Genomic DNA, 23,167 nt, shown 5'->3' with positions numbered 1-23,167 from the left:
TGCCGCTCTTCTGGATCTTCTCATTCATTAGTGGGTCTTTCTTTCTCTCCTGTTTGCTTCCTAAATGTTGATTTTTCCCCATAGTCTATCCTGGTTTTACACTTTATCGTACTTCTCGTGTTATCTTTGGTTGACTTTATGTATTGCCATGGTGTCATCTGATAATACCATGAGCTAGCTTTATCAAGTCTTACTGTTTCTTACTGGGCTTTATAGGAATTATGTCATAGGGTTGTTGATAGGAATGTCTGATCTCTCTCAGACTCCTGTCCATTTGCGTACTTCATCTTTATCTCATAGCAGAAGAACACAGTCACTCTCAAATCTGTGACAAAAGGCCACCCCTCACTCCCCCGAGTCTTGAGAATAGAGCTGATTAGTTTGGATAGATACAGACAGAACAGAAATGTGGAAGGCAGATGATACAGCTGGATAACCCTCACATCTAAATGTATCTTCCTAAATGTCGTTTCTCTGGCCCATTTTCTGTGTTTAAAACCAATGCCATGAGGATGTGAGGGTGATCTGGCTGTGACATCGGTCAGCCCATCGATCGCCAGTGTTGATTCGGCTGATCTGGTTTTCTAGGCGGGTGTCCCCTTCCTCCCCCACTCCATGTGCGTCCCTCCCGAAGCTGTGCGCTTGGTCAGAGAGGACGACCTTCCCCAATACAGGAGGACTTTCAGTCAAGGGTATATGAGTAGCTGCGCTCGCTGCTAGACCCTCCAAAGGAGCTCTCAGGGACCATTTGTAGGAGAATGTGGGGTAGTTAGCTTCCAGAACTCCAGACACGTCCAGATGAGGCGCTGCACACGGCAGTTTGCCTTTCTTTAAACAGACACACAAATACACACGGTCCCCTCCGTCCTGTAGTGCCTCCTCCTGATACGTTGTTGTTCTGTCAGTCACCCAGGAAACTGGGAGTCTCCTCTAACCCCTAACCTGTCTTCACATCTGTACCCATTTGATTTCCAGGATGTACCAGTCTTCCCAAAATCTGCCTGCTTTGCGTTTCTACCCTCAACAGCCCTAATTTGTGTTCCCATCCTCTGTGCTATGATATTAGCCTCCTTCCTGTTTCCTTTGCTGCTGTTACATCTTCCTCCAGTCCGTCACAGAACTATCCCAAATGCAGACGAGGCATTTTTAAGGTGCAAATCTAGTATCATTTCTGGGCTTAAAACACATAGGAGAGAGTCTGAAAATGGCATTTTTGTCCTTTTGTGACCTAGGTCTGGCCATATGTGTTTCTGGGCTCCTTTCTGGCTCCTCCCTGCCCTTCCCAGTGTGCATTGTCTCAGACTCTGCCTTTGTTCACACAATTCCCCACCCTTCTTTGTCTGCCTGTCTCTCTGACTCAGCCTTGAACCCACCAGGTGGTCCGTGACCCCTTGGCCATGCTGTTATCAGAGCAGTAATCATAGTGAACTCTGGGTGTCCGTTTCAGTTTCTTCTGCTAGACTCAGCTGCTTGATGTCAGGAAGAAATACTTAATTCGTGTTTTTATCCCCTGGGCCTTGTACAGAGCCAGGCACGGAGTAAGTGTTCACTAATGATATATTAAAACGACAGAAGAAGATCCAAATCTGTAACACCAAGATAGTCATCAACTTACCAGCAGTTCCGCTGAACACAAATAAAACTCATCCCAGTATCCCTTTTGGGGATCAGTTTTGGCCACTTGCATAGAAAGATACTTTGTGTATCTGGTGACTGATTAAAGAATCTGGTTATCCCTAAGAAGTGGTAGGATTTAATTAATTAGCTCAAATAGGTTTGAATTAAGTAGATTAAATAATGGCTCAAATCAGTGGTTCTCAACCTTGGTTGCACATTAGAATCACCAAGGAAATTATTTAAAATAAACAAAACCCTGGCCCCTTTGCAGGCAATTAAGTCAGAATCTCTCAGAGAAGGACGGCATGGGATGCTGGTGTCATAATTTATAAATATACTTGGCAATCCCAGTATTCAGTTAGGGTCGAAAACCACTGGTTTAGACAAAGGTTAGAGTAAGTTATCAGAAGTGGAGGTTAAGGGAAATTAGGATGAAATGAGATTAACTATAAACTTTTTAAATTTTATATAATCATAAAATGGGAGAGTCACTGGAATGGATCTTAGATAGATCTATGTAGAGGCTGTACTGTAGTTGCTTTTTTTTTTTTTAATTAAGATCTGATTGAAAATTTATTGGTGGCCAGAAATTTCCTGTTTCCTTAGGCAATCTGATCTATTTCCAGGTGTCATATGATTAACAGTGTCTTATTATATTGACTTGTAACTGACTTTTTTGTGACTCTGCACATTATTCCTAATTCTGCCCTCTGGAGCAACTCAAATATCCCTGTTCCACAGGACCTCTAAATATGTGAAAACCATTCTCTTGCTTCCATAAAGTGATTTCTTATGTAGTTTAACATCCCTGGTTATTTCAGCCTTTATTCATCTGACATGAAAAGTAAGCTCCATGAGAGGTTAAGAAGCCACTTAGTAAGTTTGGGAGCACAGTTTGAAATATGCGCTTGGGGTTGAGGAACAAGGTTGGGATAGAAGACAGAGTGATCTGTTCATTCTAGCTGAAACACTTAGGTCTGTTGTGTGCCATGCAGTGGGAGAGACAGGATAAAACAAGTAGATATTCTGTGTCCTGATAGTGCCTAGGGCGTCACTGAAAATGGACACCAAGAAAGGCTGAGGACGCAACAAAGGGAAACCTACATTAAAGTTCATCATAATTTTTGAAATCATTAGAGGAGACTAAGAACCAAGATATACAGAGGGAAGCGAGGTGGTGAAGGAGGCAAAGTAAATAAAGAGCTTCAAGAACATTCCAGAGGCCAACAGTGTCCTCTGTAACAGATGTTGTGGGTGAGAACCGGTTTTTTTTTGTTTGTTTGTTTTGTTTTTTTTTTCAACGTTTATTTATTTTTGGGACAGAGAGAGACAGAGCATGAACGGGGGAGGGGCAGAGAGAGAGGGAGACACAGAATCGGAAACAGGCTCCAGGCTCTGAGCCATCAGCCCAGAGCCTGACGCGGGGCTCGAACTCACGGACCACGAGATCGTGACCTGGCTGAAGTCGGACGCTTAACCGACTGCGCCACCCAGGCGCCCCGAGAACCGTTTTAATGGTATGGCAGGGCAGAAACCATGTTGCTTTTATTCACATAAATTTGCATAGAACTGCGAGGAAATCCTTAAGATCTCCAGAAGACAAAGGGGGAAAACAATAGGAATGAAAAGTTCAAAAGAACTGTAAACACAAACATATGGAAAATAAGCCCAGTGTTCAAAAGGTGGAAATTAAAAATACAGTCTAAATTTAAAACAACTTAAATTTTTTTTTTTTTTTTTTTTTTTTTTTTTTCAACGTTTATTTATTTTTGCGACAGAGAGAGACAGAGCATGAACGGGGGAGGGGCAGAGAGAGAGGGAGACACAGAATCGGAAACAGGCTCCAGGCTCTGAGCCATCAGCCCAGAGCCTGACGCGGGGCTCGAACTCGCGGACGGCAAGATCGTGACCTGGCTGAAGTCGGACGCTTAACCGACTGCGCCACCCAGGCGCCCCTAAATTTAAAACAACTTAAACACGCAATGTTTATAGACTTCTGTGGCCATGCTGGAGTGACGGGGGTGGGGGTGGGGGGTGGGAGTGGGGTAGATTTACGGTCTTGCCCGTACAACAGCAACAACAATAAAGAGACAGACAAAATACACGAAACAGTTGGTCTATCTGGATATCAGATGACAAAGGACACTGATCCCTGGGAGATGGAAAAGCAACGAGGTAAGCCTTCTGATTGCCCAGTTTATTGCCTTTGAGAGGGTTTCCAGTTTCCAGTAGAGGAAGGAGGAGCTGAGGTGGAGTCCAGCAGACTTCCTGAGCCAAGGATGGAGCTGAGAATCTGGGGAGAGCAAAGCAGCTGTAGTTCATAGGACAGACCAGCAGAGAGGAGAGGTCTGCAGAGGGCCTCCCACGAGGACTCAAGAGCACAGAGCAGCACATGTGTGAGGAAACTCCCCAAGGACAGGGAAGGAATCCTCTAAAGGGTTGGAGGGAATAGTCCTGATATTTGCATGGGGAATACTGTTCCTACGGGCTGGGCTGGAAAACTCCTGTAATTCCTGGAGCGTTAGGAATGGAGCTATTTATGTAAAGCACTGAAAAGAAAAATAACTCTACTTAGAATTCTGTATTCAGCAAAAATACATTTCAACCACAAAGACAAGACCACCAACAGAATGGGAGAAACTATTTGGAAATTATACATCTGATAAGGGTTTAATATACACAGAATACGTAAACATATTTGTGTATGTATACATGCTCATATGTAGAATGTACAAAGAACTACAACTCAATAACAAAAACACAAACTTAACTAATTTAAAAATGGGCAAAGGACTTGAAAAGACACTTGTCCGATGGCCACTAAGTACGTGAAAATAATGCATATCAAAACTACAATGAAATATCACTTCAAACCAACTAGGATTGCTGTAATAATCTAAAAAATGGAATAACAAGTTTTGGCAAGCATGTGGGGAAACTGGAACCTTGGATGTTGCTGGTGTGACTGAAAGGACGCTACTACTGTGGAAAAGTTTTGTGGGTCCTCAGGGAGCTCAGCACACAATTACCATATGACCCAACAATTCTGCTCCTAGGTACAGACCCGAAGGGATTGAAAGCAGGGACTCAAGCAGGTACTTGTACACCAGTGTTCACAGCAGCACCATTCACAAGACCCACTAGATGGAAACAACCCAAGGGTCCATCAACAGACGATGGGGTAAACAACATGGTCTGTCCATACACTGGAATATTACCTGGCCATTATAAGGAGTGAAGGTCTGATTCATGCCACAGCATGGATGAACCTTGAAGACATTATGCTGAGTCAAGTAAGCTACACACAAAAGGATAGATATTGTATGAATCTATTTATATGATTATCTAGAATTGGCAAATTCAGAGAGACAGTAGGTTATCAGAGTCTGAGGAATAGGGAGTTTGCTTAATGTTTCAGAGTTTCCATTGGATGATTAGAAAGTTTAGAATTCTTAGTGAGGGTTGTACAATATTGTGAATGTAATCAATGCCACTGAATTGTACACTTAGCAATAATAAGCAAATTTTGTTAATTTTTTTACTAGAATTTTAAAGATGAATAATGTAATTACCAAAAACCATTGTGATTGTGTACTTTGAGTGGATGAATTGTATGGTATGTGAATTATGTCTCAGTAAAGCTGTTTTGAAAAAAAAAACAAAACAAAATGAAGACATTCTCAGATTTAAAAAGCTGAAAGAATTTATTACCAGCAGACCCACATTGCAGGAAATGTTAAAAGATGTCCTTCAGGGAGAAAGGAAATGAAACCAAATGGAAATCTGGATCTACTGGAAAGAATGAAAAGCACTGGCAATGGTAACTACGTAGGTAAATATATAATATTTTTTCCTTATTGTTTAAGTGACTTTAAAAGATAATTGACCATGCATTAGATTTCTAGTGCTGTGTAACAGATTATCTCAGACTTGGTAGCTTCAAACAGCACCCATGTACTAGCTCACAGTTCTGTAGGTGGAAGTCTGACACACTCTGGCTGGGTTTTCTGCTCCGCTATCCCAACAGCTGCTGTCAAGGTGTTGGCTGGCCTGGGTTCTCATTTGGAGGCTCTGATTGTCGGCAGAACGCGGTTCCTTGTGACTGTACGCTGTCCTAGGACTGGCTGTCAGCTGGGTGCTGCTCGTAGCTCCCCGAGGCCGCCCACACTCCTTGCTGTGTGGCAGCCTCCACCTACGGGCCAGTAGTGGCCCATCCCAGTGTTCTTGTGCTTCCAATCTCTGACTTCCCTCCTGTGATCAGCTGGAGGAAACACTTGTTTTCTTATCTGTAAGGATATTAGATCGAGGCGGGTTTGGTTTTTTGGTTTGTTTTTCTCAAAAAAGAGAATTTGTAGCAGTAGAACCATATAAATTGCAAATGAAATTTTGCGTGGAACTCTAGAGACTAAGGGGAAAAACTCCAATCGACATAGCTCTTTTCTTCCTGCTCCTGGGAATTTCAGCACTGTAGATGTGTTTTTGGACTATCTCTGATGTTCCTCTTTGTGTGGTGGGTGTTTGCATTATACTCAGCCAAGTATGAGGGAGTCTAGGTTGATGGTTTATGAAACCTCCCCATGATAGCAAACCTTCCTTACGTTTCTTTCTTTTTTCTGCCTTCTCCTCCTCAGGATCTTCATTACTGAAAAAAGCATCATCAAGAACAAGGAGGGCATGGAGACCAAGTTGTTAACGGCCCGGTCCCATGTAAGTTGGGCTGCCTTCTTTGTTTTCCAACTGAGAACCCCTTTCTCCTTGAGTTTTGGAGTCCTTTGACTAGGAACTTGAGAAATTATATCTTGGACACTCTTCTTTGGGAGACTGGCACTATTTTGTTTGCTTGTTTGTAGATGTAGTTTTATTTCCTTCCATGTAAAAGAAATAGAGGTTTAGCAGTGATGTGGGCAGGAGCCAACTGGGTGATATTGAGGATTCTGACAACATGCTTTCATCCACATTGGGGATGAAAGCCACAGCATGCTTCCTCCACACAAAATGATGTGGGAACTGGGAGTGTTCGTGCCTGGTGGGTCTCTCTGGCCCTGGTTGTCCTAGATGTGGAGCTGGCTACGTGATGCCTCCCTGGGGAGCTCCTGTCGGAAGGAGCTCAGGCACAAGTTATGTACTTATCCAGGGGTGACCACAGCCAGGGCACGAGGAGCTTGGGGGATGGAACCTCTGGGAGCATCCAGGGTGGGAGACGGGGCCCCTGGTGCCTCATTCAGCTTCCTCCCCTGGAGCGTCCTACACATACTATCTCTGCGTATGTGGAAAATCCCACCGAGGAGTGCTGTGGGTTTTGCTTTCACTGTGCTACATATTTTGAAGGAGTTAGGAAAACTAGTAATATTTACCCAGATGTTTACCGTTTTTGTTCTTCATCCTTCATTCCTGGGATTTAAAGTTTCTCTCTGTTAATATTTCCCTTTTGCTTAAAGAACTACTTTTAGCGTGTCTTTTAGAACAGCAGGTTTGCTGGGGACAAATTCTTTTACTTCACTTGAGAGTATATTTTGCGTCATTCCTGAAAGATATTTTCACTGGATATTCTGGCCTGACAGTTCTTGCAGCTTTTAAAAAGCTATTATTCCACGGTCTTCTGACCTTCATGGTTCTTGAGGAGATATCCTCCTTCAAGTAGGTGTTGTTTCTCTGTGTAGTCAGCATTTCTTTTTAATGTAGCTAATAAAGGCCTTGCTTCTGTGTCTATTGTTTCTTTGTCAAATCTTCATTTAAAAAAAATGCCTACCATGGAGGCGCCCGGGTGGCTCAGTCGGTTGAGCATCCGACTTCAGCTCAGGTCATGATCTTGCAGTTCGTGAGTTCGAGCCCCACGTTGGGCTCTGTGCTAACAGCATAGAGCCTGGAGCCTGCTTCGAATTCTGTGTCTCCCTCTCTGTCTGCTCCTCCCCGGCTCATGCTCTGTCTCTCTCTCTCTCTCCTTCAAAAATAAAATACAAATAAATAAAAAATTAAAAAAAAATGCCTACCTACCAATGTTTAGGAAAAATGTTTTGGATAATTATTTTAGATCAGAAAACATGGTGAGTTTGGTCTCTGAAGCATGAAGTTATACTTGAACTGAAGACTGCTGTGTCCCTCTTTTTTCTGCCCTGAATTGGGTTCTTTATTTCACGTAATATAAATGTAGATTAACTTTTGGTGTCTGATGCTCCTTGCTGTAGGTGTCGTAACAGAGTTGATTTAAATACAAGTTCTGACAATTTCTAAACCTAGAGCATAACATGGAACTGGATTTTAGACAGTAGGTATCTAATAGCCATTCCTGTTAGGACTTGATCAGAATCCGAAATAAATACTGCTCACTTCTGGAATGAATTCTGGCCCATTCTCTTTCCCTACCCCAGTGCTGTCTGCCTAATTCTCTTTCTGTCTGTACTCAGGAAGGAAGGGCGGAAATATACATCTGGCTTGATACAGATTTGTTCCATGTTGTAGGCACTGGTGACCTTCAAGGATGTACTTGTGAACTTCACCAGGGAGGAGTGGAAGCTGCTGGATACTGCTCAGCAGATCATGTACAAAGATGTGATGCTGGAGAACTATAAGAACCTGGTTTCCTTGGGTAAGACTAAGTTGTATTCTCGGAGCTATCCCCCTGTGAGGATTTTGGTTCTTCATTGATCAAAAGGTATGGAGATCGTCAAGCACGTATATCAGAGTATGAGCTTGGGGCCAGGGATGTGATTTCCTTGGGGCAGAGAAGAGGGCTTTTGTACTCACTTCTACTTTTGTGTTTGTGTGTGGGATATATATATATATGTATATGTATATGTATGTGTATGTGTGCGTATATATATATATATATATATATATATATATATGTAGCCTCCCCTTGTCTACTTTTGAGAGTCCCCCCGGGACTAAGAAGGGATTGGGGTTGGGGCTGAATCTGGGATGCTCTTTGTGTCCAGGACAGAGCTTCCCAACCCTTGCCCAATTCTTTATCTTTCACCATGCACAGGGCATCAGCTTCCCAAACCAGATGTGATCCTTCAGTTGGAGAAAGGAGAAGAGCCGTGGCTGGTGGAGAGAGGGACTCACCGGGAGACCCACCCAGGTGAGGACCAGTCAAGAGGTGTTGCAGGTCATGGCCCGGAGGAGCATGAGGGGCTGGACTCCCTGGGCATAGTGGTCGCTGGTTCTCATTTCCGAGGCGAAGTCTGAGTTTATTTACCTTCTGTTTCCCCATGACCAGTCTTTCTGCAGTCTTGCCACACGTCATTTGCATTCAGAGACAAACGTGTACTCTTCATGAAAATTATCTTCCTGTTCATGCGCTTGGTTTCAGCCCCGTTGGTCTTGCTTTCCTGGTTCTTACGCCAATTCTAGTGTCGCCACGCTCTCATTTGTCACACAGTCTCCTCTTTCATCCTCACCTGTCTTTTCCCTTTCCTGTGGCCCCTTCCCATGGCCTCGTGCTGTGGGGCTTGGTCACTGGCCACTCTTCTGAGTGTGCTGAGGGGCTTGCCAGTTCTGCTGGCTGAACTCCTTTTTCTCCAGAACTGCTGCTCCCAAAACACATCTTTCTTACTGTACTCCAGCTCTTTATTTTGTATTTTCTCAATTCTTACTTTTAATTCTTTTAATTAATTTTTTACTTTAAAGATTTTTTTTTTTAATTTTTTTTTCAACGTTTATTTATTTTTGGGACAGAGAGAGACAGAGCATGAACGGGGGAGGGGCGGAGAGAGAGGGAGACACAGAATCGGAAACAGGCTCCAGGCTCCGAGCCATCAGCCCAGAGCCTGACACGGGGCTCGAACTCCCGGACCGCGAGATCGTGACCTGGCTGAAGTCGGACGCTTAACCGACTGCGCCACCCAGGCGCCCCTTAAAGATTTTTTTAATGTTTATTCATTTTTGAGAGAGAGACAGAGAGAGCGCGCGCGCACGTGAGCGGGGAGGGTCAGAGAGAGAGGGAGACACAGAATCCGAAGCAGGCTCCAGCCTCTGAGCTGTCAGCACAGAGCCTGTCACGGGGCTCGAACCCACAGACTGTGAGATCGTGACCTGAGCTGAAGTTGGACGCTTAACCGACTGAGCCACCTGGCTACCTCTAAGTGTACTTTTAAATACCATAAACTGTTTTTTAGTTTTCTTACATTTGGTCTTGTAGGTGACTGTCTCAAATTTCTGCCTCAAAGGCAAGTCCTTTAATACAGTGTTAGAACTTGATCATGCAGTCACTTTGGGGACGTGGGAAGAAAGATTGTCCTCTGTTTTCTTTTCATTTCTCTATTATTTCCTTTATTTTTTTCATCCACGTCTTCATTCATTTATAAGCTTTCCCAGGTGTCTCTTGACTGCTATCTAAAACTAACTGACTAGATCAGCAGTTTAGATTTTTATTGAGAATTTGCTGTCCAAAGAAATACTGAAACTCCATGTGCTTAAACACATGGAATTTAAGGGAATCTACCAGGCTATGTGAGCTTCATAATCAAAGTGGAAAGAAAGTATAATGAGTGGTGGCTTTAAAAATACAAATGATGAGATGATGAATGGATGCTACATATTTTAAATATAACTCACTAGAGTATTGTGTTACGTAATATATGACAAGTTTTAGGATTTTAATGAAGGGAAGAATCACATGTATGTGTTCAAACATGTCACTCACAGCTGTTCCCATTGGTACCCAGCCCCCAGTCTGCATCACACATGTTCATTTTAGAATTTTCCAGTTAGCATTTGTGGTTTGAAAAACTTCTCCGTGGGATTTTGATGCCCTGGAAGGAGGGGAGGGGAGAATAAGGGTGGTGTGTTTCTTATCAGAAATCATGGCTGCACACGTGCACGTGTGCACGTGCGCACACACACACGCACACACACACGTACATAATGGGCTATTTATTCAGCCTTAAAAAGGAAGGAAATTCTGCGAACTACATCATGGATCCGCTTTGAGGATGTTATGTTAAGTGAAGCCAGACACAAAAAGATAAATAATATGATTAGTTTACATGAGGTTACTTAAAGTAGTCGAAATCATAAAGACAGAAAGTGTGATGGTGCCTGCCAGGTGCTGGTGGGATGGGAGAAGGGGCTTCCTGTTTAAGAGGCACTGAGTTTTGATTCCACAGAGGAGATGACACAAGGGGATGTCTGTACAACCATGCAAATGTATGTCATACCTGAGCTGTACCCTTAAAAATGGTTAAGATGGTAAATTTTAGGGGCGCCTGGGTGGCGCAGTCGGTTAAGCGTCCGACTTCAGCCAGGTCACGATCTCGCGGTCCGTGAGTTCGAGCCCCGCGTCGGGCTCTGGGCTGATGGCTCAGAGCCTGGAGCCTGCTTCCGATTCTGTGTCTCCCTCTCTCTCTGCCCCTCCCTCGTTCATGCTCTGTCTCTCTCTGTCCCAAAAATAAATAAAAACGTTAAAAAAAATTAAGAAAAAAAAAAGATGGTAAATTTTATGTCATGTGTATTTTACCATGAGAAAAGAAAAGTCAGGGTGAGGGAGAAGCTAGTAACTAACAAAGTAGTGACTGAGAACGGAGACTGGTGGGGGTTCCACAAAGAAGGCGGTTAGGGGCCTGGCACAGGGATTATCAGCAGGCCTGTTAGTTGCTGGCGCTGCGAAGATAAAGTTCCACAAACTGGTAGTTTACACAGGCGTGCTTTCTCAGAGCTCAAGGTCAGAAGTCTGAAATCAAGGTGTCAGCAGGGCCACACGCCCTCTGGTGCCTGGAGGACAGGATCCTTCCTTGCCTCGTGAGGCTCTGCTGGTCTCAGGTGTTCCTTGGCTTGTAGACACATCATTCCAATCAGCCTCTGCCTTCATGTCTGTCTTCTCTGTATGTCTGTCTCTGTATCTCCTCTCCTTTTTTTTTTTTTTTTTTTTTTTTTTTTTTTTCAACGTTTATTTATTTTTGCGACAGAGAGAGACAGAGCATGAACGGGGGAGGGGCAGAGAGAGAGGGAGACACAGAATTGGAAACAGGCTCCAGGCTCTGAGCCATCAGCCCAGAGCCTGACGCGGGGCTCGAACTCGCGGACGGCAAGATCGTGACCTGGCTGAAGTCGGACGCTTAACCGACTGCGCCACCCAGGCGCCCCTCCTTTTTTTTTTTTTTAAGTGTATTTATTTTGAGAGAGAGGGAGAGCGAGAGAATCTCAAGCAGGCTCTGTGCTATCAGCACAGATCCCAACTGAGCCACCCAGGCCCCCTCTTCTCTCCTTGTAAGGACACCAGTCTCTGGATTAGGGGCACACCCTGCTCCAGTACTACTTCATTTTAACTGCACGTGCAGTGATCCTGTTTCCAAGTCAAGTTGCGTTCTGAGATACAGGCACATATCTTATTTGGGGCACACAGTTCAACCCGTACACCAGATAAGAGTAGAATATTACCTCACTTGTGTAGGGAGCGATGGTACTTTGTAAACAGTGTTTTTGGGTGGGGGGAGCCTCGCTGGCTCGGTCGGTAGAGCATGTGACTGTTGATCTAGAGGTTGTGAGTCCGAGCCCCGTGTTAGGCATAGAGATTACTTAAGGGGCGCCTGGGTGGTTTAGTCAGTTGAGCATCCAACCTGATTTCGGCTCAGGTCATGATCCCAGGGTCATGGGATCAAGCCCTGTGTTGGGCTCTGTGTCAAATGTGAAGCCTGCTTAATGTTCTCTCTCTCCACCATTTCTTTAATGGTGTTTCTTTTCTAGGTTAAGAACCAACATTTTACCTAAAAGGCATTGAGAAACAGGCTTTTAACTAGGGTAAATAATGTGCAGTAATACAAGTACAAACAAAAGGGCAGAAAAACCCAGGAGAATATGAGTTAGGGGCCAGGTTGTGAGTTAGTGTCCTGTGGTGTGAGTCCTATCAGTTGTTAAGTCTTGATGTCTCCAAACAAAGGAATCAGGATGTAAGACCAGAATAATGTTGTTGTTGTTGTTTTTTTAGTGTTTTTTTTATTTTTGACAGAGGGAGAGAGAGAGCATGAGCGGGGAGGGGCAGAGAGAGAGGGAGACACAGAGTCTGAAGCAGGCTCCAGGCTCTGAGCTGTCAGCACAGAGCCCGACTCGGGGCTCGAACTCACGAGCCGTGAGATCATGACCTGAGCCGAAGTCGGACGCTCAACCGACTGAGCCACCCAGGTGCCCCCTTTTTTTTTTAAGACCAGAATAGTGTAAATAATGATTACTATGGTATTGCTTTGACCACACGTGTGTCAGAGTCTGTGATGAACTCATACCGTACAGTACTTAATGACAATCTTACGCCACAGTTAACTGTCGCTCCTTGGATTACAGATAAGCAAAGTGATGTTTGAAAAGTTTAACAACTTGTCTGAATTCACCACTAGTAGTGTTACAGCTTAGAATCAGAGCCTGTGGCTGGATAATGTGTGTACAGTTGCTTTTCCAGACTGTTGCTTGGCCTTTCTGAGGTTCTTGGTGCCAGACGTCTGGACATTATCATGTTGCACTGTGCTGGTGTCAGGAACAGGCACTCCCTGGCATAAGGCTGAACTCGTGGTTTAGGAATGTGAAATTGCAGTGTGAAGAAGGCATGTCAGGGGAAGGGCCTGGCAACAAGTAGACATGTTAGGTTCTTACATCATTAATAGTTTAGATCATGGGAGTGCCATAAGGGATTTCCCTTATTGCCACCCAGCACTGAATATCCTGATCCCGTGTGTCCTGCCCAGTCCTGTGGCTTCCCCTTGGCCTCACTGCTTCTCTTCTGTGCTGCACAGTCCAGCACCCTTCCTGTTTGGGGCTCTCCTCTTTGCTTTCTTACTAGGAAGGCAGCTGTATAAGCAGCTCGTGCAGCCTCCATACTTCACATCCCACTGTTTGGACCTTAATGGTTTTTTAGTTACACAAAGGTTCCTCATTTCTTTCAGATTTGGACACTGCGGTTGAAATTAAATCATCAGTGTCCAGTAAGAGCATTTCTAAAGATAAACAATCCTATGGCATTAAAATGGAAGGAATCCCAAAGAACGATCTCTGGTATTTGTCATTAGAAGAAGTCTGGAAGTGTGAAGACCAGTTGGACAAGTATCAGGAAAATCAGGAGAGACATTTGAGGCAAGTGGCATTCACCCAAAAGAAAGCACTTAATCAGGAGAGAGTCTGTGAAAACAGTAAATATGGGGGAAATTGTCTTCTTCCTGCTCAACTAGTGCTGAGGGAGTATTTCCACAAACATGACTCACATACTAAAAGTTTAAAACATAATTTAGTTTTTAGTGGTCATCAGGAAAGCTATGCAAGTCATAGTAGTGAATGTGGTCAAACCTTCTGTCAAAATATTCATCTTATTCAGTTTGCAAGAACTCAACCAGGAGATAAGTCTTACAAATGCCCCGATACTGTCAACTCTCTTACCGGTGGTACATCCCTTGGTGTATCGAAGGGCATACATAGGGAGAAACCATATGAATGTAAGGAGTGTGGAAAATTCTTTAGCTGGCGTTCTAATCTTACCAGGCACCGGCTTATTCATACTGGAGAAAAACCCTATGAATGTAAAGAGTGTGGAAAGTCTTTCAGCCGGAGTTCTCACCTCATTGGACATCAGAAGACTCACACTGGTGAGGAACCCTATGAATGTAAAGAGTGTGGAAAGTCCTTCAGCTGGTTCTCTCACCTTGTGACCCACCAGAGAACTCACACAGGAGACAAACTGTACACGTGCAGCCAGTGTGGGAAGTCATTTGTTCACAGCTCCAGGCTCATTAGGCACCAGAGAACTCATACTGGAGAGAAACCTTATGAATGTCCTGAGTGTGGGAAGTCTTTCAGACAGAGCACACATCTCATTCTGCATCAGAGAACTCATGTCAGAGTGAGGCCCTACGAATGTAACGAGTGTGGGAAGTCATATAGCCAGAGGTCTCACCTTGTGGTGCACCACAGGACTCACACGGGACTGAAGCCCTTTGAGTGTAAAGACTGTGGAAAATGCTTCAGTAGAAGCTCTCACCTTTTCTCCCATCAGAGGACGCACACTGGAGAGAAACCATATGAATGCCACGACTGTGGGAAGTCCTTCAGCCAGAGTTCTGCCCTCATCGTGCATCAGAGAATTCATACTGGAGAGAAGCCATATGAATGCTGCCAGTGTGGGAAAGCCTTCATTCGGAAGAACGACCTTATTAAGCATCAGAGGGTTCATGTTGGGGAAGAGACCTATAAATGTAATCAGTGTGGGATTATCTTCAGCCAGAACTCTCCGTTGATAGTACATCAAATAGCCCACACTGGAGAGCAGTTCTTAACTTGTAACCAATGTGGGACAGCGCTTGTTAATAGCCCTAACCTTATTCGATATCAGACAAATCATATTAGAGAGAATACTTATTAATATTACGAATGTGGAAAGTTCTTTACAAAGAGCAATAACTTGGTTTTACATTAGAAACTCCTTCTGGAGGGAAGCAGTGTAGATGTAATCTGTGCAGAAATGCTTTCAATCTTGTCACTACCCTTTTGTGCACTAGAGAATTGGTCCTAGAAGGAGAAATAACCTACAGATTTCATTGTAGTACAAAAACACATCAGCTTTTCTTTCCACAAGTTCCTATAAAAGCAGTTGTCCTTGGAGCATTCTTGACCGAGCCTTAAAATGCTAGAATCTGAGAAGGAACCATTAAGTAGGTGGGAGATTATCCAGCTTCATTGCCTTCTTCAAAAAGATGTCAGTCAGAATGATACTTCAGAAAGATAAGTCAATGAGAGTTCCTATTGCAAAGAATAAAAAATTGATAGTTATTGTAAAAAAGTGGAAAATGATATTCCAGTGAAATAACCTGCCATATTTTTACTTGATTGTCCTTCTGGGACAGTTAGTAGTGTCTACTCTTTTATGTGTCTGATATAAACCACATTTTGGTTAGCAGGGAAAATGCTTATAATGTAAAGCTGAAAAAGAACACATTTACTAGTAATGGTACTTATTTTAAGTATATTTGCATGTGAGCAAGAATCGAAAAACTCTGGATAATGAACAGAATCGATTTGTTAGGTGATGGGATTGAGTGAGTTTTATAGTTTATTCCATGTTACTCCAATAATTATTTGAAGATATTTTTAAACATTAAAAAGGATATCCAGTTTCTCTATTCTATCATCAAGGATGCTTAAGGACCACCTGCTAGCAAGTTTCCTATTCTACGTTGTTTGGGTCATGGAGTTGTGCTCTTTGAGACCGTGTGCTGAAGGCTCCTGGGAATTTAAACACAGGGTTTCTTTGGACTTTGAGACCTAGAAGATTAGGTGTTTGAGCACATGAGGGAGGGTCCCCTTTGAGTGGGAGCAGGTACCTGGGCCATTCTTAGAGCAGCTATGCTCATGAAATAAACAGCACTGCTCAAAGCCACCCTCCTTCCAAGGTAGTCTTTTATCTTTATAAAGGAAACTTAGTGGCTAAATGCACAAGCTTGAGCTACACTACCCAAGTTGAAATTCCACCTCTGTCCTTAACTTGCTGGGTGAACTTGGGCATGCTGCCTAACATCGGTGCCTCTTCTGTAAATTAGGGACATTACTTACCTTGTAGGACTGTGGTGAGTATTAACTGAGTAAACATATAAACAGCTTAGAATAGTGCCTGACGTATATTAAGTGCTTTATTGTTGTTAGCTGTGGTAACTGGTGTCACTGTTGTTGCCCCACCTCTGGTGTGCATCATTGAATTAAACCTGCTTGCCAGTGAGCAAGAGCTCCTGGAGCTCTCACTTCCTTCCCAGCCACGTTTCCTTCTTACCTACATCAGCACTTCTCAACCTGAGGAAATCACTACCCGTAGTGGGTGTAACGACTCACTTCTGAGGATCAGTAAACAACTTTTAATATTGTATGCAAAATCATCTCGTTTGTACAGAAGTTTTCTCTTCTAGGGAGAGAAGCCTGATCTTCAGATTCTGTGGTAAGTTCATGACCCAAAAAAGATTCAGAAAGAGAACCTGTTTTAACTCTCTGTTTCATTCTATAAATGGATCTCTGTGAAGGACTAGCCATTATTTGCCATTTTCTAGCAAACAAAATATATTTTAGATGCTTAATGATGGATTGTTGAGTGATAAGTATTTTTGAGACCAGGAGGACAAAGATCTTGATGTCTCTCTCCCAGGAAAAATCTAGAAATGACTGTCAAGAGTCACGAGACTTCACAAGGAGCAGGAGACCATCTAACATGTAATCTTCGTTCCAATTTTAGTATATGTGCTGCTGAAGCGAGCACCTAATGTGTAATCTTCATTGTACACTTGAGATCAAGTGAGTTGGCACTGGTCTCACATTTTGAGTGAAGTCAGACCAAGAACTAGATCCTGGGTTCCTCAATTAGGGCTGCGTTCTTCAGTGCATATATATATCATTCGCATGTATAATGTACTCCTATCAGAAATCGTTTTCATGGTAAGCAGTGGTTCTTAATGGGAGTCGAAGAGTAGTCCCTTAACTGGGCCTCTTAGAGTTTCTGATAACCTATGGCTCAATTTTCCTCAACTGTATAATGGAGTTATTTCTAGTATCTACCTCAGAGGGTTGTTGTGTGGATTAAGTGAGATAATGTGTATAAAGTCTTTAAAACAGTGCCTGGCCCACAAGTACTAAATGTGTTAGCTACTACTACTGTTATTAACACACCAAGGAATGTAGGAAGAGAGAAATGTCTATGGATGGTCACTAAAACATTACTTATGATAGTGCAAACTTTGCAATATAGAAATGTATAATAGCAGAATGGTTATAGTGTATCCGTGTCATGGAGTATTACACAGACATTAAAATTAATGCAAACTGTTGACAAGAAAAATGTTGATGTTGTCATGTGTTTTGAAAAAAGCATGATGAATAGTTGTTAATATGGAGTAAACTGAAATGTATAAAAATAAATCAATTGTAAATAACTGAAATGAATCTTGCTTAAAACTCTTAAGGAAATTTGTCAAAAGATTAAGAGCAGTTAACTTTTTTTTCTTTATTCTTGTTTTGTTTTGTAGTTTTCTATTTTTTCCCAAAGTCTCTTCAACAAATACAAATTACTTTTATATTACAGTTTCTTCAGTAAAGGAATTTTTTCTCTTCCAAAGTTTTTGTCTCCAAATAAGCTGCTAGAACCTTAACCATGGAACTTGGCAGCAGATAAACCAGTGGTTGGCTGGGGATGGGAGAGTGACTGACAGCAGACGGGACCCCAAGGGAACCATTAGGGATGATCTGTATCTTGACTGGTGGTGGTTCCATGACTGTACTTGTCTGTTAAACTCATCAGAGTATACGTTTTAAGTGGGTCCAGTTTGTTGTATGCAAATTTTATCTCAATAAAATTGATTTTTTCAAAATACTCAGCAAACCAGGAATTTCTGGGAAATCAGAGAAAATCTGCAGCTCCAAGTGACACATAGTAACAGTAGTAGTAGTTGCTGATTTCTGTAGCTCATCTTCATTTATAGACAGCTTGATACAAGGTAGCCAAGCTAAGCCCTTTAATACAATAGATTACTTCTGTCTATAACCCTGTGAGTGACATACTATTGCCCCTATGGTTAAGGGAACTAGAGGTTGGCAATTTAGGTAGTTTGTCCCCATTTACATAGCTAGTAAATGGTGAAGTTTCATATGAAAAATAACTGGTAAGTGTGTGGCAGATCTCAAACAAGACAATGTCTGGCACTTTGTAGAGGATCTTAACAAAATTAGCCAGTTCAGTATAAAAAATACACAGTACCATTGTTATTTATCTCCTTCAGAGACAAATTCACTCAGACCTCACTCAGTGTCCTCTGTCTCCCCCTATGTTATCATTGTGTCATATCTTAAAATGATGCAGGGACTGAGTGGAAATTAGGATGTAAAGGGAAGAAAGTAAATTACTGTTAAATGCCACAAGTGGTGGCATATAAGTTACATGCCCCGTCTCGCTTAATCCTCACATGAATTCTGTTCATGTGTGCTACCTACTTCTGTTTTGAGTTCACAGCGACTTGCCCCAAGTTGCAGAGTAAGTGGAGGAAGACCCAGGGTTCAAGCGCAGATCACTCTGGCTCCGGCACGTGGTGTTTCCACTACTACCTGCCGACTCCACATCTGGTTAAGGATCCTGGCACTATCCTAAGGGTAAGGGGAAACCACAGGAATTTTAAGAGAGGTCCCAGTATAATCAGTCACCATTGTTACAGGCACATAATGATTCCGAAAGTATTGTCTTTTTTTTAAATTTTTACGTTTATTTTGAGCGAAAGAGGAAGAGAGAGAAACCAAAAGAGAGAATCCCAAGCTGATAGCACAGCTCAAACCCACAAACCGTGGGATCATGACCTGAGCCGAAATTAAGAGTGGGAGCTTAACCGACGGAGCCACCCAGGTGCCCCGAGAAAGTATTAACATTCATCCATGAATTAAGCACACACTGATTAATCTGTGCATTACCATTCCTAAAAGGCAAGATGGTGAAAATGTTTGGTTTAGTTAACTTAGCCCTTAAATAACTGGGAAGCTGACCATGTGCCCAGTGGCTCAGCAGCTGGTGAACGGGAATTAGAATTGGTTGAAAGAAATGGTGTGTAAACAGCTGTTGGTTGAGGTTCGCAAGTTACTCCGACAATGAGATCAATTTAGGAGACAGATGGCAAGGCAATAGAGGTGCCATAGATTTGTGGCGTCAGGTTGGAAAGGCCAGCTGCTTTTCACTGCACACAGTAGAAATTCATCTTTCACTTATTTTTAGTGACAAAGTTCCATCACAGACCTGCGGGAAATGATTAGATGTAGGGCGTATTACCTTACAAATGAGCTCTACCCTGACTACCTTTTATGGACTGAATTTTGTGCTCCCAAAATTCATGTGTTGAGGTCATGCCCCATTACCAGAACGTGACCTTACTTGAAGAAAGGGTCTTCACAGAGGTAATCAAGTTCAATAAGTCATTCGTGCAGGCTCTAATCCAGTATCAATGGTATATAATAGGCAGAGGCCTGTAACAGATGCTTCCCTCACACCCCTCGGAAGGAACCAGCCCTACCAACAGCCTGAGTTTGGACCTCTAGCCTCCAGAACTGTGAGATACATTTCTGTTGCTGAAGCCCACACTCTGGTAGTTTGTTACAGCTGACCTAGGAAACTAAGACACTGCTTTACTTAAAGTTGCAGCCACCCCTCTGGCACTGCTAGTCCCCTTTATCCTCTTCTTTTCATTTTTCAGTAGTATTTCTTATCTGTCAATCATCTGTCTTCCCTTGCCAAAATGAATGCTTCCCAAAGGGTCTGTCTTAATTACTGATATAGCCTCTGGCCTAATACAGTGGCTAGCTCATTGTAGTCATTCAATAAATATCTGTTGAATGACTTAAAGAAATAAACATGCATCCACTGAATCTAGAAAGGGGAATGCCATAAACTTATGGCCAACCAGCACCTAAACGTACAGAGCTTTTGTAGCAAAGAGGAACGGGAGAGGACAGTTACTGGACGGTGAAGCAACAGTGCTTGCCACGTAGAAATAACATCCTAATAGATACCACACTATATTACAGAGGGTTTTACTTGGAACTTGGTCACTGAAGCCTAAAAGGTGCACGCGAGACCAAAGGAATAAAAATAACAGACCGTTTTAAAGAACAACAGCAAAAGGTTTCGACCTACTACTGAACAAGTGGTATATACTTACTACAATGACGGGGTAACAACACGGGGTGCCCCGGCATAGTGTTGGCCAGGAGTCAGCAAACAATGGACATGGACCAAATCTGGCCTTCTGTCTACTTCTGTCATTTCAGTTTTACCAGAGCACAGCCGTGCTCATTCACGTACGTGTTGGCCGTGGCTGCTCTTGTGCTACAAGGGCAAGGGTCAGTAGTTGCGACAGACTGTGGCACACAAAACCTAAAACGTTTACTAACTGATTGTTACGGGATGAATTGTCTCCCCCCCCAAATTCCTATGCTGAAGTCCTAATCCCCAATAACTCAGAATGTGACTGGGGTCTTTCAAGTTTAAACATTTTAAATTAAAATAATGATATTAGGGTGGGTCCTCATCCAATGTGACTGGTGTCCTTAGGAGAGGAGAGGAGGACACAGATACAGAGGGACAACCATGGGAGGACACGGGGAAATGACCTGCTACAAGCCAAGGAGAGAGGCATTAGGAGAAACCAACTTGGTCAACACCTTGATCTCTGACTTTCAGCCTCCAGAACTGTGAGAAAATAAATTTGTTGTTGAAACCACTCTGTGGTACTTTATCAGGGCAGCACTAGCACACTTATTCACTGGACTTTGACAGAAAAAGTTTGCAGGCCCCCACTGCAGGGAAATACCGGTGGAACGAAGTTTTGGCTGGAGACAGTCATGGATACGGGATAGGCAAAATAACGGCCCCTGGAAGATGTCCACATCCTATCCTCGAATCTCTGAATATGTTATGTTTATGGCAAAAGGGAATGAAGTTTGCTAATCCTGCGTTCCCCAAACGTGCCCAGTGTAACCCATACATCCTTAAGAGTGAAAGGGGGAGGGGCGCCTGGGTGGCTCAGTCGGTTGAGCCACGGACTCGGCTCAGGTCATGATCTCACAGCTCGTGAGTTCGAGCCCCACTTGGGGCTCTGTGCTGACAGCTCAGAGCCTGGAGCCTGCTTCCGATTCTGCGTCTCCCGCTTTCTCTGCCCCTAACCCACTCGCATTCTCAGTCTCTCAAAAAAAATTAAAAAAGTGAAAGAGGGAGACAGGAGGAGGCCAGAGGGAACAGGATTCAACTGTTGCTGGCTTTGAATATGGAGGGAATGGGCCATGATCCAAGAAATGCAGGTGGCCTCTCAAATCTGGAAAAGACAAAGGAAAGGATCCTTTCCCAAGAGCCTCCAGAAATGGATGGGTCCCTGCCAACACTTTTAGCCTCGTAAGACCCGTGCTACACTTCTGACCTACAGAACTGTAAGATACATTTGTAGCTTAAGCCACCAAGTCTGTGGTAACTTACTGATCTTGTTTTGGGTCCTCTGTCCTCCTCTCTCTCTGCCCCTCCCCCGCTTGCACCCATGCACACGCGCGCTCTTTCTCTCTCTCAAAAATAAAAAACATTAAGAAATTTATATAAGAAAGAAAATGAATAGAATATGAGAAACTAGTATATAACAGATGGTTTAACAGACCAGTGGGCAAAGGATGGTAACTACATTTCAGTGTAAAGCTTTTCAGTCTTTCTGTCTCCATCTAGTATTTAATGTATCTAGGATTTATTTCACTTTAGGATGTCCTTGGTAGAGCAGTAAAAAGTAATTTTATTAAAGCAACTCTTGAGCACATATCTTCTTAGTCTCTGTGCAACAAATATTCTGTGCTGCATACTGAAGTTCCACAGTTGTCTAGAAAAAGCACTTGTGTGATTATTTGATCTGACAGCTTAACTTGACGAAAAGGAGAGACAAGGCACACTTAGGGATGTGGCATTTTCTCAAAAATCAACCAAGTGAGCTTGTCACTTCAAGGAAAATAAATGACAGTATTTTTTTTTCCCCAACATAAAGTTTGAGTTTTCAAGTGAATAGAACAGTTTTGGAAAACTTGTACTGCCGCTGTGAATTTCACAGCTTCCCAATACTTAAGATCAATTATAATACTATGGAATAAGATTTTTCAAATTGTAAAATGAAACGTGGCAACATTGTGAAGATCTGCATAAATCAGTGGATATTTTCCAAGTGACTAATTTATGATGCTACAAAAAAGCATGAATGAAACTATCCATTCAAAGTGCAAGACAGACAAATAGATTTTAACGTAATAGCGTGAAGTCACCAACGTGGTTTCAGACTGCACACCGCAACTAAGGTTTCCCTTGTTCAGCTTGTGCTATCCAAGGGTATCCACAGTTATCTGATAAGCGTATTAAAATATCCTGTCCTTTTCCGGGCGTCTGGGTGGCTCAGTCGGAGCATCGGACTCGACCCTGCGTCAGGTCATGATCCCACGGTTGCTGAGTTCGAGCCCCACATCAGGCTCTGCACTGACTGTGTGGAGCCTGTTTAGGATTCTCCCCGACCCCCCCCCCCCCCCCACCTTCAAAATAAATATAAAAAAAAAAAAACCCAACCCTGTCCTTTTCCAACTGCATACCTGTGTGAGGCTGGATTTTCTTTAAATACTTCACAAAAAGTATTCACATGCAACAGATTGTGGAAGCAAACACGAGAATCCAGCTGTTCTCTATTTAGCTGGACATTTAAAAGACTTCTCGCAGGAGAAAAATGTAGAACAATGCCACAGTTCACTACTTTTTTTTAAAGGAATATTCATGAAAATGTCACGTTAACGTGTTACCATGAATTTTTGAGTTATTAAAGAAGAAACTTGGACTTTATAAGCATTTCGGAAACGCAGAGAACTGTGAACATTTTTACCTCAACTTACGCCACTCCCGCCTCTGTGCTGGTGCCGTGAGTTACTGTAAATCTCGGGGGGTACTTACGGCTGCCAGCGCGCCCCCGACTCCCCACCGGAGAACCCGAGCTTCTCGGCAGCAGCGCCCCCATCCGGCGGCCCTCGCGCGGAGCCCTCCCTGCGCCGCGGGACCTCC

At 43.2% G+C, this 23,167-nt stretch overlaps 1 protein-coding gene and 1 long non-coding RNA gene across 5 annotated transcripts in view; one reads left to right on the top strand and one right to left on the bottom strand.

The window, feature by feature from the left end:
- Positions 1–17,938, top strand: part of ZNF10 (zinc finger protein 10) — a 23,685-nt gene extending 5,747 nt beyond the window's left edge. For 2 of the 4 annotated variants that reach the window (XM_086681340.1, XM_086681339.1), the window contains exons 2-5: positions 6,249–6,324; positions 8,077–8,203; positions 8,603–8,698; positions 13,488–17,938. In XM_086681340.1, the coding sequence (XP_086537466.1) occupies positions 6,292–6,324; positions 8,077–8,203; positions 8,603–8,698; positions 13,488–14,953 (1,722 nt within the window). In that variant the 5' untranslated portion in view covers positions 6,249–6,291 and the 3' untranslated portion in view covers positions 14,954–17,938. Of the gene's footprint in view, positions 1–5,347; positions 5,450–6,248; positions 6,325–8,076; positions 8,204–8,602; positions 8,699–13,487 lie in introns of all 4 variants that reach the window. The other 2 variants (XM_086681337.1, XM_086681338.1) reach the window with 2 other exon arrangements.
- LOC147575209 (uncharacterized) lies at positions 14,972–23,167 on the bottom strand. Its single transcript, XR_015242137.1, has 3 exons — positions 22,992–23,167; positions 18,556–18,705; positions 14,972–15,330 (listed from the first exon to the last, which is right to left on the bottom strand). It is a non-coding gene; the product is annotated as an uncharacterized LOC147575209 (long non-coding RNA).

This window comes from Puma concolor, chromosome D3, assembly GCF_028749965.1.
Source record: "Puma concolor isolate L17-30 chromosome D3, mPumCon1.1.hap2, whole genome shotgun sequence".
NCBI classification, from domain to species: Eukaryota; Metazoa; Chordata; class Mammalia; order Carnivora; family Felidae; genus Puma; species Puma concolor.
This window is presented reverse-complemented; position numbering and strand designations above follow the sequence as displayed.